The following is a 20,407-nucleotide window of genomic DNA, read 5'->3' on the forward strand; positions in this document are numbered from 1 at the left end:
TTCTCCCCATCCCCCTCCTTTCCTCACAATTCCTGGCATCTGTTGTTCTACTAGGATATTCTTCAAGGATGGAGGACTCAGTAGAGGAAGAGGAGAACTAATAATTTTCACATTCCCCAGTTCATCATCTTTAAGCACTCCTATGCAGTTCTTAATTATTATTACTTTCGTATTTACTTTAGAAAACAAATGCTAATGGCCTAGTAGATCAGAACTTATAACCAAGTTTCATTTCCAGTTGAAAATAGCAGTAACATTTTTCATATAAGATATTTTTAATATAGAGATAGAAACGCTTATGAAAATAATGAACAGAATCACAAATAGTTATGTTTAATCCTAGTAATTTTATGAATAGTGTCATAAAAGTAACTTTTTTTCTTTTCATAATACATAATACTTTGTATATGGTAGTGTACCTGTAAACCATTGGAAGAAATCAAAACTCAAGAGAAATCAAAAATATATTTAAGAGGAAATCATAAGGCTAAGAGATTTATAAAAGCATCATGAATGGAAAGATTATGTGCGTGTATATAAAATATATTATACTTATCCATTGACAGCCATACGCAATTCACTTAATTTCTACTTTAATTACGGGTCTTAATTATGTGGAAAATGACAAAAGACAGGAGAAAATAAACTAAAACCTGCTAGTATACATTTTGTTCAAGGACATGTTCCCACAATTTAAACTTAAACTTGCTACTTATTTAAATAAATATCAATAAATCCATAATACTACAACATTTCAAATCTACCTTTAGGGCTTGATATAACTTTTTAATTAAAATTATTGTATTTCCCTAATTTAACATTTTAATTTTTATTATCATCATTATAACCAGGTGGGTAAGTACAGGCTTTCTCTTGATTTACATAAATATTATTAACGTTGAGAAATAAAAATAATATGATAACATGGGAATATGTGTGTGATGCAGTCAGTTGAGTCTTAAAAGCAAGTATAGGGACGCCTGGATGGCTCAGTGGTTGAGCGTCTGCCTTCAGCTCAGGTCATGATCCAGGGTCCTGGGACTGAGTCCCATGTTGGGCTCCCTGCATGGAGCCTGCTTCTCCCTCTGCCTGTGTCTCTGCCTCTCTCTCTGCGTCTCTCATGAATAAATAAATAAAATATATATTTTTTAAAGCAAGTATATTAGTGGCAAGTAGTTCGTGTGAAAAAGTGTGTGTAGATTGCTTTGACTTGCTGAGCTGAGTTTGAGGCAGTAACATGACAGAGCTGGTAGGGGAGAGAGTCAAGGGAGCATGTGGAGGGACCCAAGTTTGTTCTCTGCTCAGGGTCCCACAAGGCTGGGATAAAGCTGTTGGCTGAGCTGCATCCCTTCTGGAGCCAGGAATTCCCTTCCAAGTTCATTTGGTGTTGAAAGAACGCCACCCCTTGCAATCATAGGTCTGAATCCCCTCTTCTGCTGATGTTTGGTCAGAGGCCTCTCAGAGCTCCCAAGGCTGCTCACCATCCCTCTCCATGAGGCCTTTTTCATAAGACCTCTTGTACCTCAAACCTCTCTGACTTCTGGAAGGGCCCAGTCCTTTTTAGGGGCTTGCCCGATTAGCTCAGGCTCAACCAGATCCTCTGACTTTTGAGTAACTCCAAGTTAACTGATTAGTAACCTAATCACAGGAGTGCTAGTCCATCATATTCACAGGGCCTGTGTACACTCAAGGGGCAAGGATTATACAGAACTCATATAGCAGCATGTGGGAACGTTGAGGGCCATCTTAGAATTCTGCTTTGCACAAAAGCTAATTACAGATAGTGAAACGGTTGTGAAGGAGATAAAGTAGGAAATAGAAGGGGCAGAGAAGGCCTCCCTGGGGCAGTAATATTTGATCTGAGACTTGCAAGGCAAAGAATGGGCCTTTGTGGAAATGCACTTCCAAGAGGGTATTGTGTCACTATTCAAATTCAACATTTTATTATAATATTGTTATAATTTCATTTATATGTCAAAGTGCCCGCTTCTTGAGATTTTTATAACAAAGAAATTCCTGCTTCTACTGCATGTTTTAAAATAAAACTTCTTTTTCCAGAAGCTCTTATTTTCCTCAGGACAGAGAATCTGTCTGCGGTGTGTTTGAGCTGTGAGCTGCCTTTCCTAGAAGCCCTGCAGAGAAATGTCTCAATAGCAATTGGTGGGGAGATGCCAAGGCAGTTTGCCCTTGGAAAGACAAAAAGAAAATCCCCGACAAACTAACAATTATAATTTCATTGTGGAGACTGTGTCAAAACCACTCAGGCATTAATTCCAAAAGCATCTATGGTAGGATATTTTTGAAACAAGAATTTATGTTCTGCTTTCTACAGTTTTCCCCTCCTTTCTACACCAAGCATGGAGCAAAGCCCTTTGTGTTGCTTTACCGGGGGGGATTTTGCAAAGTGGAAAGCAGAGCTGGCAAATGTTTTTCCTGCCTTTGGTACACACTTAAAGTTATCAGAGATGATGTCAGAAGATCGAAATATACAGAAATGCCAGACAGTGACCCTGGAAACATCAAATCAGAGGGGCAGACAGGTTCCCCAGAGTAAAAAAAAAAAGGAGGGAAGGGGGATGAATTGGGGGAGAGGGTGAAAGGGGACCCAGAAAGGAGGCTGGTAGTGCAGGACTCCAGTCTCTCCAAATAATCTTACTTCCAAAACACAAAAAGAAGCAGCAAAGCCTTTGGACTTGAAAGGGATTCTCCCCTCAGCCTGGGACATGAGCATCTCATTAGAAAACCACTGTGGACCCATGACTAGAGAAAGTTCTAGATAAGGTGGCTGGTGTTTAAAGATCCAGGACCTGGGCCCGAACTCTATTTGAGGGCATGCATGTGGGGGTGGGAGGACAAGGGGGAAGAACCTCACTAAAGACTGTGACTGAATTCCCCAAGTCAACTTTAAATCACATGTGACTTTATAGACTGTACATTGTGCACATAATGTCGAGGACTTCTGTATCAGGCCCATCAAGGAACTGTTAACAAATTCTGTCCTCAGTAAGTGGAATTGCTCTCGCACATGTTGTTGCCAACACAGAATGAATTTTGCTAGCTTAAATGCTTTGAGGCATTTCTGTATCTCTGACATTACAGGCTCCCTCTACCTTCTCAAATGCCACCTCCTACTCTTAGAAAAAACAGAAATGGACCCATTAGCCAGAGTCCTGGGTTTATCTGTTCTCAGTCATTTTTTGAGTACTCTTTATTATCCATGTGTCCTGAGATTAACGAGATAAATAATGGCAGTTCCTGCCTTTTGTCTGAGAGTGGAGAAAGGCAAGAGAGAGAAAAGCGGTCAGAGGTATGCACAGTGGTTACTCGCCAATGTTCAGGAATCACAAAACAGGAGTTCCAACCTAAGCTCTTCCAATGCTTTAGCTGTCTAATCTTGGGAAAACGTTTAATGATCCTGAACTTGTTATCTCATCCATTAAATAATTCCTACAATGAATGATTCTTGCCTCGTGGTGACGGTGTGGCTAAAAGATGGCCTTTATGAAAGTTTATTACTGTAAATGAGCCACTATGCTGTATCTTAAGGACTGTGGTATTGTATTTAAATTTTTTTTTAATTTTTGTTTATTTATGATAGTCACAGAGAGAGAAAGGAGAGGCAGAGACATAGGCAGAGGGAGAAGCAGGCTCCGTGCACCGGGAACCCGACGTGGGATTCGATCCCGGGTCTCCAGGATCACGCCCTGGGCCAAAGGCAGGCGCTAAACCGCTGCACCACCCAGGGATCCCCTGTGGTATTGTATTTATGTCACTCTATGTCAGTTTTTTTCAGTCAACCCATCTCTGTTGAGGATCAGCTATGCTGCTAGATTTGAGTGATAAAAGTTATGCAAACTCTTCAAGTCTGCCTCCTTTGTAAAATTAGATATTTGGAATAGATCCCTAAAGTCCCTCAAAATTGGTAGTGAGCTCAAAGGGGAACTGTACAAAATACCAGTCCATTGTTCCTTCGAAAAATATTTGTATCATATCCACACAGTCATATAAAGGAGAGGAGAGGGGATCCCTGGGTGGCTCCGGGGTTTGGCCCCTGCCTTCAGCCCAGGGCGTGGTCCTGAAGTCCCAGGATCGAGTCCCACATCTGGCTCCCTGTGTGGCGCCTGCTTCTCCTCTGTCTGTGTCTTGTCTCTGCCCCTCTCTCTCTCTATCTGTGTCTCTCATGAATAAATAAATAAAATATTTTTTAAAAAAAGAGGGGGAGAAGGGAAGAACTAGAAACAAAAGACAAAAAATATTAAATTAAGCCAAGCAACTATATAAAATTTCAAATAATTGAATCATTTCACAATTCCAGTAGTGAAATAGGGGATGTGACCAGCTGGTAAATTTAATCAGTAAAAGTAACCAATTAGTATTATTTGGGTAGATGTAATATTTCAAGTATATATCCTTTTACTCTATATGTAATAAAAAGTTTAATTTAAACTGATCAAATTCAGTCAACTAATTTCTAATCCATTTGCTATGTTTTGCTTCTGTTTATTTATTTATTTATTTATTTATTTTTTTGCTTCTGTTTAAAAAGAAAAATATTTGAAGGAGTTCATATCTGTTTCCCAAGAGGTTTCTCTAAACATCATTGTAATACTTTCCAGTGAGACACTAAATCTTATTTTAGTGACTAGTCAAATAAATGGAAAGCATTGCCAGGTCTAGAACTTGTCACTCTACTTTAAAAGGCTGAATTTCATTCAAATTTTCATATTTTAAAAAATAAATGCACTTTTATTGCCTGGGTTTGGATTATGAAGAGTATGTGTTACTTTGATACTTGGCACGCCAAACTCCGATGTCCCTTTGTGGGTCAAAGAAAACACCTCTACAGAAAGGAAGGAAGAGATAGAAAACAACTAACCATAGCAAGACAAGATTTCTGGCACCATTAAACTAGGTAATATGACAACTGGTGCAGGGCAGTGTGACACACAGCAATGATCCTGTGTAAACTGGGAGGTCCTGTGTGCATTGCTCCTTCAGAACTGTGGCTTTCATGGACGTTTATAAACAGGATGAGATTATTATGTGACCCTTTGCATGCAGCCACTGCCTAAAGCTGGGGAGCGTTGCAACGTGTGATAGGCACCTATATATCTTATCAAATTTAGGATCAAATAATTTGGAAGCATTCAGTATCTAGAAATGCTACATAACATTAGACAGAAATAGATTAGTTTACATTGCATCAGAAAGATAAAAATACTTCTTTTGTACTCTTCTATGTGTAGTTGTATTCAAGATATGTTTTTTGTTTAAGTAAAACAAACTCATTGAACTATGGATAACATTTAAATGAGTATTGTGAATCCCCAGCCTTTTCTATTTTCAAAGAAATTTTTCTAATGTTACGTATATATATTTGCATAAATATTCATAAATAGTAACTGAGGTACATGTGGAAGGAATTCAAGAGACACAGTAGTTATAAAAGTTATTTTATGGCTATTCCCAATTTGTTGAAACAATCCTCTCATATTATTGTTTAAAACATGTATTTGACCAATATTTAAATCATTGAATTATATCAATTGAATTGATATATCAATTCAATTATATCAATTCAGTTAATATAAGAAAGACAGAAAGACAAATCATTTTCTGTCTTTCTTTTAAGCTGTAGATATAGAGGCCAAAGTAAAAAGAATAGGGGCAATTAGCTGGTTGACTTGTTATCTGAGCATAAAATATGTTGGGAAATGCTGAATGGATTCAATGATACCACTAATTATTTTCCTAGGGTGAATAGGTAATGTCATTAGCACAAACACATAAATACTGCTCAATACATTTACTAAACTGAATTTAATTTAATTGAAAATAATCAACTACTTGCTTATCAAATTTCCTTTTTTTCTCTAGATTCTTCAGCTGGTAGCATATTATTTTTCAGTAGGCCTAGCAACATGAGAGTGAACTCACTTACGCAAAAGTAAACTATACACTTAATTAATATAGATTGGTTCTCTAAACCAATCAAACAAACCAGATAATTACTAAATTTTTAGTTACCATGCTTTCCCAATTGTTTGGTTTTAAAAATAAAAGATTTCTCTTAGAGACTTGGGTAAAAATTGAATTTAACTATTATCTGAACACCTTAAAGCGGTAAGTTTGTATATGTTGTAAACTTAAACTGGATTGTTTTTCCTTATTTTCTGTTTGTTGTTTTTTTTTTATTTTCAGTTCCAAGTTCTAATTCAGTGACATAGTCCTGAAAGATTTGCCACATAAAGTATAATATGTGAGTAAACAGAGATATTTTAAATTAGACATAACACCATTTTATTAAATATTTTTAGTTTATGAACATAGAAATACTGATATGGGATGTAAAATAATTAACTCCTCCTTCTATCTAGACTTTCTATTAATAATATAGATCATGCCTTCTAACAATAGTTTGACAATACTTACAGCAGCATTTCTTTCAACCTCAGGAATAAGTAAATAGAAAGTTAAAGCACTGCACTTTCTCACCTCATTTTTTAACAAATAGGACCATGTGTCATTGAAAATCTCAGCTTTGTTGATGCCATCACATCAGTGAAATGGAAACAAACTAATTTATAAATTATAGGGGAAATTTGATTAAACTAACAAATATATAAATGCATAGAAACGTATCTCAGGTTAAATTACTATCATCAGCTCCATCCAGGTTAAAATTCTCACCAAACGCTTACCTCACTATTAAATTTTATATTATACATCCCTTTAGAATAATACATGTGGAAAATATTGCACATTTGCCCCCCTTCTCATGTGTTCTGAAGCTGTTTCAGAGAGAGAAAATCCAGCTTCTGGGCTGGAATCTTTCTGGCTGTTGCACAGTAGCTGCTTCAGACCTGTGTGCTTATGTTTCCGATTCCTGGGAAGTTCTCTTTGCCACAGGGCGTGCCCTGAAACACATCAAAAGAACCAAGTTCTACAAAAGAAAAAAGAAACTCAAGTAGGCTTGAACATACAAAGAGAGGGAGAAAGAGATGAGAAAGGGGCCAGGCAGAGTGTTGAATACAAAATGAGTTCAACCAACCCCAGGAGCTCTTCGCCACTTACATTTATCTTGTTCTGGGAGGGGGGCGTCAAAACCAGCCCTGACATAAACCACCCACTGCCATTGACTTTGACTCTATGTGTGAAGGAGTGAGTGTGTGTTTGTGTGTATGTGTGTGTGTGGTACATAAAAAGGAACAGATTTCATAAGGTATCACTGTTACCTCACAAAAACTGAAAAGACAATGTTTAAAAACACGTATCACCAAAGTCCTAAGTAAATACATTTAGCATGATTTTGCATTTAACAAATCAATAGTATTTATATCAAAATCTTCTAATTGTGCATTGCTTTAACATCTTTGCTGCAGTATTTGCATTGTACTTTCTGTGCTCGGTATCATAAAGCATGTGACATTTTGCATTTCTACCTGCAGTATCTTTTTAGACGTTTAATTTTCAGAGTTATAGCTGATGGTCAAAATCTCTGCCACCAGATACATTCTGTATGATAAATTTTTAAAAAAATTAAAATGTAAATGGTCCAAAAAGCTGAAAAATAAGAAGTCTATGCTAATTTTATCTTTGAAAGTAATGCCCCAAAATTCTGATTCTGTGTTGTTTGATAAATTGATAAATCCCTTCAGATGATCATGTTCCTGAATGTCTGCACAAATTTTCTATAGCTAGAAAGTGTAATGTCAGGTTTGCCTACACTGCAGTTGTGTAATGGAAAATGGCCTCTAAATTTTGGTGGCGTGGAGGTAAGTAAATTAGCAGTGAAGGGGAAGGGATGAACTTGCAAAAAAAAAAAAAAAAAAAGAGGGGGGGAGAGAGAGAGAGAGAGAGAAAATACTATCAAAAAGACTTTTCTTACTAGTAAGATTTTAAAACATTACATAAGAGGCACACTTAAAACTTCAACACAAGTTTTTGTTATCAAGAATGACCATTATAAATAGTAGATTCAAGATTGGTTTTGATGCATAGGAAGCTATCATCTAATGTGCTGGTATTAATTTTCTAATACAGATCAGTTGAATTGTAGTGTGGATCTACCAATAGCATCAGACTTATTTTAATTTGTTGCTCACCTGAGTCTTTCTTATTTCTACTTCACTGTGTTTGCATTATTATTATGTCTCTATAGACTACTGATGGATTGTCATTATAATATAATTCTCACGTGTTGCTTTTGTTAATTGGTATTCAATACAAAAACTAAAAAAAAATTTAAAAGATTTTTGCACAAGGACATACGTGCATTTAGGTGAGTATGTGAAGTTTTCTTGGTGGACTGTGCCAAGAAGTGCTCTGATGGCCTCACTTGAACAAAGAGCATTAGTCAGTCAGCAGTCTGGAAAGAAAAGGTAAAATCCCTGTGCCCATGCACAGCAGAAGTATATGGCTTTAACTCAAGTGATCTTTCAAACTCATTTACAGACTCCTTCTCAGTTGCAGCTTTCTTTCAGTTTCTTCAGCAAATAAAATAATTTAAAATTTTAAACAGTAAGAGTTGAGGCAATCATGCTCAGCTCTAATACATCAGTAATAAAAAAATTAAAATTATGTGATCTCAGTTTCATTTCTATGGTGAATTATCCAAAAAGTCCATTCAGAAAAAGAGCAAGAGAGAGAAACAGAAGTAATAAAGAAAAAAAAACTTATAATTCTGAATGTCGATAGTCCTGGTCCCAGTTTTTTTCTGCCTTCAAAATCAGCCCCTTTTCAAACCTGTCACACAAATTCACCATATGATTTTATGTGGTCACTTGTTTTGTTTGTGATGAGCCTGTAAACCACCACAAAGTGTAAAAGAAACAATGTGAACGCAGACAGAAGATTTTCCTAAAGATTAAAAACAAAAACAACATAGAACATTACATTCCCCACATCGCAGCCAAATGCCAGGGGTAGTGTGTGAAGTTTCCAGGCTGAACAAACCGTAGAGCATCACTGAGTTGGTCAAAGATAAAAAGAAAAGCACATCACAGCTTTTACGTGGCCCTCTGAATTCTGCAGGTCAAATAATTCACTCTAAACTGCAGGCTTTACAAGCTGGAAGGTCAGTCAGTCTCGACCCTGGATGTCATGGTGCTCTTAGCAGGCAGCAACTTGCCTTGGGTAATGCCCTCAGAGGGTATTTACTGGCTTCCTACAGTACTCTGTCCTCTCAGAGGGAAATCCTCTTCTACGTGACTGATGGGACTGTATTTTAAGCAATACATGAACAGACCATTTGAAAAACTGATCATTTATTAAATCAAGCTCCAAGCACTTAGAGATATGTTAGTTGTTCCATTGATATATTTCATGATCATCTCAAAATTCAAATACCCCAAACCAGTCTCTTGTCTTCTATTCATATTTCTATCTGTGTAAAGAGCACTCCTCCCGCCTCCAGAGGTGGCCGGGGCTAGGAGCATAGGCTCTGAGGTGGGGCTGCTACTTATTAGAGTGTGACTTTGAACAAATCTCTAGACTTCTCTGAACTATTTCCCTATCAGAACAATAGAGATGATAATTGTTCTCATTTGATACAATTGTTGTGGAGATTAAATGAGATTGAATTAGAAATTAAACCAAGGTGTTTGATGCAACCTATAACAGTGATTCAATAAATCTTTATTATTACAAAATAATCTTTGACTAATGTTTCTTGATTGTTCACACCGGCCAACTCCAGAGACTCATTCACTTGGCATCTGTGCCTTTTTCCCTTACATTCTTAGTGCTTGGTTCTAGACTCTTATCTCCTCATAACTAGACTGCTTTAGTCTATAATAATTTCAACTGATCCTCTAGTTCATTTTTATTTCATTCCAACATATATGTCACTGCCAGTTTGAGTTTTTATAAGTAATGCTTTCAGCAGTTCTGTCTACTGCTGTTAAAAATCTTTCCTGTTTCCTTTTTCCTATTCCTCTGCCTTCAAGAGCCTACACATTTCAGATTCTGCTCAATCTATTCGTTATTCCCTGATGGAAAAATCAGTTTGCTCTAGACAATTTTCTGCTGTATAATTTTTCTCAATGTAACACAGTATTATTTGCCACTCTATTTCTCGCTTCTAGGGGTCATAGAGACTGAAAAGTTTGTGTACTTTTGCCCTTAATTAAAAATACCCTTGGGCAGTTGCCTTCAGCCCAGGGCAGGATCCTGGAGACCTGGGATGCAGTCCCGTATGGGCTCCCTGCATGGAGCCTGCTTCTCCCTCTGCCTGTGACTCTGCCCCTCTCTCTGTGTCTCTCATGAATAAACAAATGAAATCTTGAAGAAAAAAAAAAAAAAAAAACCTTGAACTTATCAGAATTCTAGCCATCCCCACAAAATCAGTTCTACCTTCTCACGATTTCTTCCTTCTTTATTCCAGTACTTGAGCTTTTCCTCTGGAGCTACTATAAGTCTGTATTATTTAATTTAGTGGTTGGTTATATGGAATCTTCAGGTCTTGGATACTGTTTTGTATATAATAGACATTTCCCTAAGATCCCAGGCTATTAAGGGCACGAATTCATGTCATATACAAGTGTACTTCTTATTTTCCAAAGAACCTAATTTAATTCTAAGACAACTAGAATAATAAATAACTAGTAATTGATTAATTATTTACTTTTCATGGGGAAAAATGTGTATTTTTTTAAGTGACTGGTTTTTTCATGTGTTTTTCTAGTCCACGGTTTCCTAAACTTTGTGCTACGTAGCACTAGTTCTCCACGATGCTCAAAAACTCAACTCATGTTGAAATGTTGGGGAAATACTGAGTTAAAATAGTTAAATTAGTTTGTTTACTGCAAGGCTTCCCAGGGCTTTATAACTTGTATAATTTAAGGCTTCAAGAATGGTAAATAGTAAGCAGTATTTCCCAAATCCACTTAGTGATCAAACCCACTTCCTGGAATTTGTGTTCACAGGGTTCAGTCTGAGGAATTTGAATGTTGTGTAAAGCCTATGGAACAGATTTCTATCTTTAGCTCAAACCATTTGCATAACTGAAATAACTGGGTTTTTCTAATGTAATTAACTGGCCACTGCCATAAATCCCCTAACACTATTAGAGACACTTAGGTTTCTCTAAATTCTAGAATGTTAGCAAAGATTTTGATAGATATAAAACCTGGGCACAAGTTCTCCTAACAAAGAGGCAAGGATCACACTAATGCCTTCAGAAGCAGTTCTAAGTTAAAAATCATGATCTATGCCTAGGTTCAAGGCTACTGCTATTGATCTAAATTTTTATGATTCTCTTATTTAATGGCTAAATTATGAGGTCTACACCTTAGGTTTCAAGAAAAAGGGAAGTCCCGTACTTAAGAGCACATATTCAATCATCAATAGTTGAATGAATATAGAAGGTGTGATATAGACATATAGATATATATACTATATTAGCCATGGGAAAAAAATACCTTGCCATTTGCAACAACATGGTTGGGCCTAGAGGGTATTATACTAAGTGAAATAAGTCAGACAGAGAAAGACAAATACTATATGCTTTCGCTCATTAGTGGAGCCTGAAAACAAGACAAATGAACAAACAAACAAAAAAACAGGACCAGACTGGTAAATACAGAGAAGAAACTGATGGTTGCCAGAGGGGAGGGAGTGTGGAGGGATGGGAAAAATGGGTGAAGGGGAGTGGGAGGTACAGGCCTCCCACTATAGAATGGATAAGTCATGAAAATGAAAGGTACAACATAGGGAAATGTAGTCAATGGTATTGTAATAGCATTGTATGGTGACAGATGGTAGCTATGCTTGTGGTGAGCATTGCATGATGTAGAATCATGTTGAATCACTATGTTGTACACTTTAATATAACATTGTGTGTCAACTAAACTTCAGTTTAAAAAAAAAAGAGCACATATTTAAATACGTAGGTTCGAATGTATTGAGCAATATCAAATCCAATTAGTGATCACAACTTTAATAGGTTTTATATCACCATTGCTATTAGTTGTAAAAGCTTATGTGTGGTCAGAAACTAGTAACTAAGTCAAGACCTAAGGAAACAGGTTGCAGGACATTACATGTAATTGTAGATCCACACCAACTTTGACTCTGTGTGAGGGTGATACTCACTTTGTCCTCTGGTGAAGATATCCTAGGCCTTATCCAGTCCAGTGTAACCTACCAATGCATCCTAATCCAGACCTGGCTGAACTCCAAGGCCCTCCCTTAAACAGGTTCTAATGAACCAGCAGTCAGTATACCCTGCTTTCTGATGGCTGCCGGGAGTCCAGAAAACCTACGAAGCCCAACATGGGAGGTTTGCAATGGCTGTAATCATGCTCCACTTTGTTTACAATGGACCTTTAAAGTGGAGCCAATGCCTTGTAAGTAGTGGTAGAACCATGGAAAGCCAAACCTTGCCTGAAATCAACCTTGATGTGACCTTATGCTTTGTTTTCCCACAGGCTTCATCCCTGCAGAATGAAACTACAACATCTGAAAGAAGGAATGTTTGGCCATTAAGGCCATGTTTGAAACTTGGCGCCAATACTTGGAGAAGCCAAGCATCCAGTCATAGCCTGCACCAATCATCACAACTGGGAGGTCCTCTGGATGATCCGTAACCTCTACCAGCACCACAGCTGCTGATCTCTTTCCCACCTACTGATTTCAGGACCTGATAGATCCTGAATACCCAAAACTGGTGAGCTAATGTACTATATCCTAAATTAAAAATTCTTATTCATTCCAAGGAAGTTGAACTCACCAGGTTGTGACACCCAAACAATCTTTGTTGTAACCCACTTAGAGAAGAGCAACAACAGGACTGCCATTTCAACCAAAGGTTATGGGTCTTGCCCAAGCCAGCCCATTAGCCTTGGAGGGATGCTTCTATGCAGTGGACTTCTTGTCTATGTGTCCTGGTCGGGAGCATTCACACTGAGGTCCAAGTCTGTACTATAGCAGCTTTGTCCTCCAGCTTCTACCTATTTAAGATACACCACAGTCTCAACTGTGGGTCTTGGGACTTCTGATGGCCAAGTGTTCAGGAAGACATGGAGGACCAAGGAGAATATGTCTTGGCAGAATCAAAGCAGAAAAAGACACAGGCCTTTTCCAACCCTATTGAAATACTGGTGATTGTGATGAATCATCTTTGGAGAATTATGTCACAGAGCTCTGTCCATATTACTAAAACAACATTATCTTCACATTTGTCCAAATGATCCACTTTTCTCTATGCTAAGGGACATTGCCTCACCCCCAATGGCCATCAAATATCTGCATTCTGCATGGATCCCTGGCTAATGCAGAGCCTCCTGTTTGAGTCCACATCTAGCAAATTTGTCATTGTAGATAAAGATCACTTGGATTATGAGATCACACTCTGGAATAGCAGTGCCATGTATACTACCCACCACCAAAATAACTGAGTATTCTCTATACCTGGCCCCATATTCATCTATAATACCTCTTCCATGCCAATCAATCTCTTACAAGTAAAATGTGGAAGCACCCCATAAAACATCTCAAACCCTCTCAAATTCAACCAGTTTTTATTGAGGACCTATCATGTGCCCAGTACTGTATTAAATTCTGAGACTACAATGATGAATGAGTCATAGTGCTTGCCCCTAATGAGTTTACATTCCAATGGGGATGTCAGACAATTAAACAGCATGGTGAGTGCTAGAGCATTGTAATGATGGCCATGAGAATTCCCTCATCTCTGTTCTTTGACCACCCAAGGAGCTCCTAGTTGCCCAGGCTGATTCACAGATGATCTTCTAATATGCCAAAGCAACCCACAAGATTCAAGCCAACAAGCAACAGTCCCCTGGGGACCCCCTGCAAGTGGTGATCCTATGGATTCTGGTTACTAATGTATTATTTCTAAATCACCTGACTTTTGAACAAGTTAGATGCTCACTTACTAAGCGCCTTCTCATGTCATCAAACTGGTAGCCGTCAGATTGTAGCTGCTCATAGGTGGAATCAGGCTGTAAAGTTAGAAAATGTGGCTTCAAGCTTGGGTCCTGGCACTATTATGACTGTGGGCAAATCACTTAAACCCTTTGGTCTTTGGTGTCTTTCTTTGCAAAATAAAAATAAAAACATTATATACTGTACCTACCTCACAGGGTTGTTGTGAGAATCAAGTGAAAATGTTTGTGAAAGCACTTTGTAAACTTTTTTATTTTTGATCACCCCATTTCTCATGGGTTCTTTCTTCTCCCTACCAAATACAATAGTATAACCTACCAGAAGGATGTACTATCACACCAGCCCCCCATGCAAGTGAATGATACAAGAAGATAAAGTACATGCCCTCCTGGATATCTGGTTTCAGTATGGGAATTCTGATGCCTCACAAGATGACAAGTATAGAAGCCACAGGACCAAAGCCAGGGCCCTATCGCCATACAGACATTCCACCATTAACACTTGACTGGACCCAGATACTGGTCAGCCCTCTTAAGGGAAGGCTTTCCCCAGAACCCATTGTAAAGAACCTATTATTGGCCCCAGAGAACTAACCAGACAACAATAATTCAGGGAATCACCTGGGCTCTAGCTGCCAAAGGAATCACCAGCCACTCCAGTGGGGAACATGCCTCCCAAGATAGAGCAAGAAGACTTGGTGAAAGGAGACACTGACTCAAACAAAATACAAGCCATCCTTACCACCTGACTATTCCAGTTGGGCTGGCAAGAGAAACTCCTAAGCATTCATTTAAAGCAAAGATTTGGTGACACATTTCTTCTTTAAGCACAGTCTTTCCCTCAAGCCAAACTGGCTCTTGTGTTTCTGATTTTGACTTGTCTGTTCCCTGTCTGTCCAACAGACATGTGCTGAGATGTACTCAGGGGCTTGCAAGTCTTATATGTTCCTCTTACACACACACACACACACACACACACACAGCCCAATGAGGAATCCCACACATGTTTCCTATGCTACCCCCATAGACAAACCCTAACCTGACCTCCTATTTCTGCTGAGTCAAAATCGATTCTGGACTGGCTGATCAAATTTGAGCTCCATCTCATTGAAAGTCTATCCCAGGTTGGAACACTGACTGTATTTCAGTCCTGGATAGAAGTTTAAATAGAGCACTTATGGAGCCATTGATACCCAGAAATCCTTTAAGAAAAAAAAAATTGATTTTTGCCTTCTACTTCGAATACACCACCTTCTTCAAAACCAAGAACATATTAGCATGTGCCTCCAGGATTAGCATGAAGTTTCTGTAATAGATCTCCTGAGTGAAGAGAATGATGATTACGTTACAAAAGATCAGACAGGATTGGCATCCCACAAGCTCTGGAGTAAGATCTTCAGCCTAAAATATAAAATTTCAACTATAATCCATTCTTCAGTTTCCTGGAGCAAGGAAAGAGATTTATAGGAAAAATGTCAATTCAATGTTTGTATCACTTTTCAATGTTTATATCAATTTTAAAATATTTTTAAATGTAATGAAAAATAATTCACAATTTCCTCTTTGCCATTATGTCAGAATAGTGATCTAATCTACAAACCTGATGAGCTGAGAAATTCCCAAATCTTTTCTTAAGGTTCTACTATTCAATTTTCATTTTCAATACTTGTAATTTTTTTACATTAAAACAGTGTCTTTTAGTTTACAATCACTACTTGTTGTGGGAAGGGAGCCAGAGAGACTCAGAGCACCAGCCACCCAAGGTCAGAGGCACTGAGCCAAAGGACCCAGCAAAGAGAGGCCCAAGCCAAGAAGAAAAGCTGTTGCTGAAATGACAGACCAAGCATATGAAATAAGATGATCTCCAGGTCATGGTAGTTGAGAAAGAAGAATAGACAGATCCAAACTGGGAAGCAGATTAAGATGTTGGAGTTAGTATCAGGACGGGTACAGCCGGGCAAGAGAAGGAGTCACCTCTGCCACACGTTGTCTGTCTCACAGCAGCTTTTCCTGTGAGTCCCAATATTAGAGCCTAGTTTTGCAGAAGTAAAATCCTCAGTATCACTGATGTCACTTACAGAGCCAGCCCCAAATAGAAAACTTTCCTTACCCACAGGCATGCTTTTTGCCATCTTGGTTGATAGAATTTTTCTTTTTCAGAGATTTTTAGTTTTGTCATAAATCTTTGATGAATTATTTTATCAATAAAAAATAAACAATAACACTCAATAAATAATTTCCCTGGTGGAATTCCAGTTCCTTCTTTGGTGATTAAAAATTGGTGATTAAAAAAGAATTACTTTCATTGATAGTTTGCCTGCCCTTGCATGGCCAAAGCCCTACAGGACAGAAAGAACATTCTAACAAAGATTACACGTAAGTGAGCCAGAAACAATTACAATGAAACACTAGGCAGGGGTAGGCAGAGGGATGTCTGACAGTGACACATAGCTTAACCTTAGTCTGCAAATTGTACCTCTCTTTCAAAAGTCACAGGCGATCAACTCTCCCACTGTCACGTCAAGACACAGAGACTGCCCAGTGAAAGACAGACAGACAGACAGGATAGAAAAGAATAATGCAGGCAGCATTTTGCAGAAAGAGGTAGCTGGATGCAGAGACCAGCCACTCCCCATGGCCCACAGTAGTGCCAGGTTTTTCAGAGAACTCACATTAGACGTTCCAGCAGTACATGGAACCAGGCCAGTAGACACAACAGTGGAGAGAGCAGGGACATTTCTGTAATTAAAGACTGAACCCAGCACACTTTCAAACAGACGAAGAACTCTCTACTATTGGCAACAAGGAACTGATTTTGTTGAGGTGGATGTTCTTACTGAACCTGGTGAATCATGAATAAGTGTGCAAGTAAAGGACATCAGTGGATTACAGCCCTTTGGTTAAGAATAAAGAAGATAATTTGAACAGTACTGGGAGAACCTGATCCACAAGCTCCCTAATAGGAGAGACTGGAAGTTGCTAACAGAGGAGTGTAGTTGTGTGTTCTTTTTCCAAAATGCCATGTATACAGTTATGCCTAACCTGACTGCCTAGTAAATTGCAAATGGTTCTTATCTTTTGTGTGAGTTCAATTCTTCTCTATTGAGTCTTTTCACAGTCTTTATAAAGTCCAGAGTTTATTAAGAACTTTCACAGTTAACAGAATACCTGTTAGTATATGAAACAGACACTGATAATTGCCTGCAATATTTTAGAATGACCTAGCCAAATAAGCAACACTTCTTTACTTAATAAAATTATTTTAAACTGAATAGGTATAAATAATATCAGGAAAACGTAATACTTTCTATTAGAGCAGCTGTAGTATAAATATAATCCCAAACTTCCCATCTTCCATTTGCCCACAAACAAAACAAAATTTCTGGAAGCTGAAAATCTACATAGGCAGTTTTATTTTCTTACTAGATACAAAATGTAGCAGTAACTAAACCATTCTTTGAAGGAACTAATAAAGTTGAAGTTAAACTGCTCGAAAGCATTCTTTCTTTTGATTTATGTTGACTGAGAACCATTCGTGTTCCAGACAACGTGTTAACACAGTGGGCAAAATCAGAGAGGTCACACTCTGGGTCGGAGAATGATATTAAATAAATAATCATACCAAGGAGTGAATGTGTAATTACCAACTGAGGTTAAATTTCTAAGGAAAGGAATAAGACACCATAAGAGTGTATGACAAAGAACCCTGACCTAGTTCCAAAGGCTTACTGGAAGAAATAAAAACCTCAAGCTAAAGTAAGAACAAGGAGTGGAAGTTTAGAGAGGGATGTAGGGAGTAGAGAACATCTCAGACAGGGAACAGCAGTGATTCTTCAGTGAGAGAAAGTTCATCTGATGACTGAAACTCCAATGGCTGAGAACTGGCAGCAGGTCCAAGAACTGGAGCCCCAAAACAAAGGTAAGAGGGGAAGGAGTTATAAAGATGGGTATTCTCCAAGCTAGGCAGTCTTCCAGACCACACGAAGGAACTCAGTCTGCAGCCAAAGAAAATTCAGAAGCTGTTGCAGGTTTTTCCAAGAGCCATATCTTTACATTTTTTGTTGTGTCGTACACAGAGAGAGTACTCAATGTATACGCATTGAATAAATTCAGGAAAGCTTTCCCCCCCCCAAAAAAAAAGATCCTGGGGAACTGTTATTACATTATCCTAAATTGAATTGGTGATCAGAACTCATTACTCAGAAGCTTCCACTTCAAGAGGCATTCTGAGCTATATTCCAGGGGTGCCGAGAGTACCGCAGCCTTCTCCTGTGGGTGTGCAGGAGTTCTGAAGAGCTTTAAAACAGATCCAAGCACTGTCCCAATTGACAATAGTACAGATGAAAATATTTTGGAAGTTTCCATGACAGTAAGTGAAGGGATCATCAGTATTTACTCCTCTACAAGGGGCAAGGGTTCAATTTAGAATGTTAAGAGGTAGCAGCAAAGGAGCCTTAGAAATGCAGCGCTGCTGCAAGTTGCAGACACACCAGTAGCAGCAATAGGTGGCGGTCTCCGCTCCGTGGACCCTTCCCTCATCACTGCCTTCAGACATACCCGGAGAAGCCAGCAGCAGTGCATCTCTTCTTGGCTTTCCCTGAAAACTAAGGGGCAGGCCTTCTCAGTTCTGCTAAGTCAATGATCACTTGTCCATCATTTCCATTTTGTAAAAATCTGTTGACATCTTTCATTTGTTATGGTCTCTTCAGTTAGTCTCTTTGTTCTGTGGGTTTATGCCTTTTGTGTCCTTTTTCTTGTCGCATTGATGTTTGAGGAGGGCAACTGTTCAATCAGAAATAATTAACTGAAACTTTCTTATTGTTTTAATTTGCATTTCCTGGTTGAATAGGTTTTTCATCTTTATGGACCATTTCTACTGCTCCTTCATGAATTACTGGCTCTTATCTTTTAGCTATTTTTCTATCAGGAACTAGTCATTTTCTTATCGATTTTAATAGTTCCTCTTTCTATTGTGTCTGTTAACTTACTGTGTGTAAAATTTGTTGCAAATATTTTTCCAGTTGTCGTTTACTTTTAACTTTTTATGATTTTTGTACATGGAAAGGGTTCTTTTAATTTTTATGTACCACAGTTTGTGAAACTCCTTAATTATTAAAAAGCATTACTAATTTTAAATTATTTAATTAATTGTTGGATTATTACATCTCTCAGTGTTTTATGCATTGAAAACCCCTACTTAGCTTGACATCAGTAAAACACTTACTTTTGTAATCTTCAGATGTGTCTTCATATTTTTGTATTTAACTTTTAATCCATCTGGAATTTTTTTTCACATAATACAAGGAGAGATTTTTTTAAATAATTGAGAAATATAACATGTACACCATCAACAATATGAAATGCACTCCTACTAAATTGTCAGGTACAATTTAACAAATAATTGAGAAACAAATACTCATTACACCACATCCTGAATCCTTGTCTAAAAATCTACTTCTGGAAGAACCTGAACTAAAATAATTCACACTGGAAATGGCCCAGGAAGTATAACCTGAGATGGATTTCTGGAATTGGATCACTCACTGACCAGATAGTAACAGAGACCAGTGGGTTGTGATAGCCCCTGTCATGCTATAAGGTCACTATTATGAAGAGTCTCTTCAATCCTGAATTAGGACAGCATGCGGGAGGAAGGGGATAAATAAGGCTTATGCTGTATCTCCACCGTTTGAGAGATATGGCAGCAGTGGTTGTCATGAAAGACTGCAGCTATGGTAGGTCATTATGAAGTTCCATAATTGTGCCACTGAAAGAAAATGGTGGGATCAAATCTGCCAACCAACTCAGAACACAACACAACATAAAATCCAGAAAACGTCTATGACACCCACTTTAACTGCAGCCAGAGGGCAGTACGGGCTGGAAATCAGGCCTGATTGGGAGAATAGCAGAACTGCAGAGAAGGCTCACTACACAGCCCTGGCAAAGGTACTATGCCAAGATGCCTCACATGACAATCTTTGCCTTTATCCCAGATTTGGCCCACCTTTCTAATAGTTTATAGGCATAAATCTAGGGTCAAGTTCCAGTATGGCCCGCTTCGGGAAGTGCTTTTCTTTTTTGGATGCAAAGGAAATATTCATCAAAAGTACTGCAATACCTAGAGGAAGTATTTAACAGGATTTAATGTTCTAGAAGTCCAAATATTATGCGAGAATAGGTTTCTTAAACTCGAGAGAAGCACTGACCTATAGTAAATAAGGTAGAAATGCCAGAACAGCTATACCAGTTTTAGAGGAGTATATACCTGAATATTTAATGCTTAAGACTAGAGAATCCATTGGCTGACTATGTTTCCCAGCAGAGCCCAAAAGAAACTCTTCACCCAATCAAAAAGGAAAGCGCTGGCATGAGGACACTGGCATGGTTGAGAAAATTCAGTGACTTTTGAAGTCAGATGTATCGTTGGGAAAGTTGCCATGGAATGAGCTCATCAGTGTAAACGGAATGATAGGATTCTAGAATTATTATTCCAGAAG

The 20,407-nt window shown here is 38.2% G+C and overlaps 1 protein-coding gene and 1 long non-coding RNA gene across 3 annotated transcripts in view; one reads left to right on the forward strand and one right to left on the reverse strand.

The window, feature by feature from the left end:
- The window catches only part of GRID2 (glutamate ionotropic receptor delta type subunit 2), a 1,464,312-nt gene extending 1,447,331 nt beyond the window's left edge, over nucleotides 1-16,981 (forward strand). Inside the window, exons 16-17 of one of the 2 annotated variants that reach the window (XM_077882885.1) lie at nucleotides 6,202-6,259; nucleotides 12,429-12,560. In XM_077882885.1, the coding sequence (XP_077739011.1) occupies nucleotides 6,202-6,222 (21 nt within the window). In that variant the 3' untranslated portion in view covers nucleotides 6,223-6,259; nucleotides 12,429-12,560. Of the gene's footprint in view, nucleotides 1-6,201; nucleotides 6,260-12,428 lie in introns of both variants that reach the window. The other variant, XM_077882884.1, reaches the window with a different exon arrangement.
- Nucleotides 1-20,352, reverse strand: part of LOC144304357 (uncharacterized) — a 28,044-nt gene extending 7,692 nt beyond the window's left edge. Inside the window, exon 1 of the long non-coding RNA XR_013371257.1 lies at nucleotides 20,176-20,352. This is a non-coding gene — a long non-coding RNA (uncharacterized LOC144304357). The remainder of the gene's footprint in view (nucleotides 1-20,175) is intronic.
- Nucleotides 20,353-20,407: the final 55 nt, after the last annotated feature.

This window comes from Canis aureus, chromosome 33, assembly GCF_053574225.1.
Source record: "Canis aureus isolate CA01 chromosome 33, VMU_Caureus_v.1.0, whole genome shotgun sequence".
NCBI lineage: Eukaryota > Metazoa > Chordata > Mammalia > Carnivora > Canidae > Canis > Canis aureus.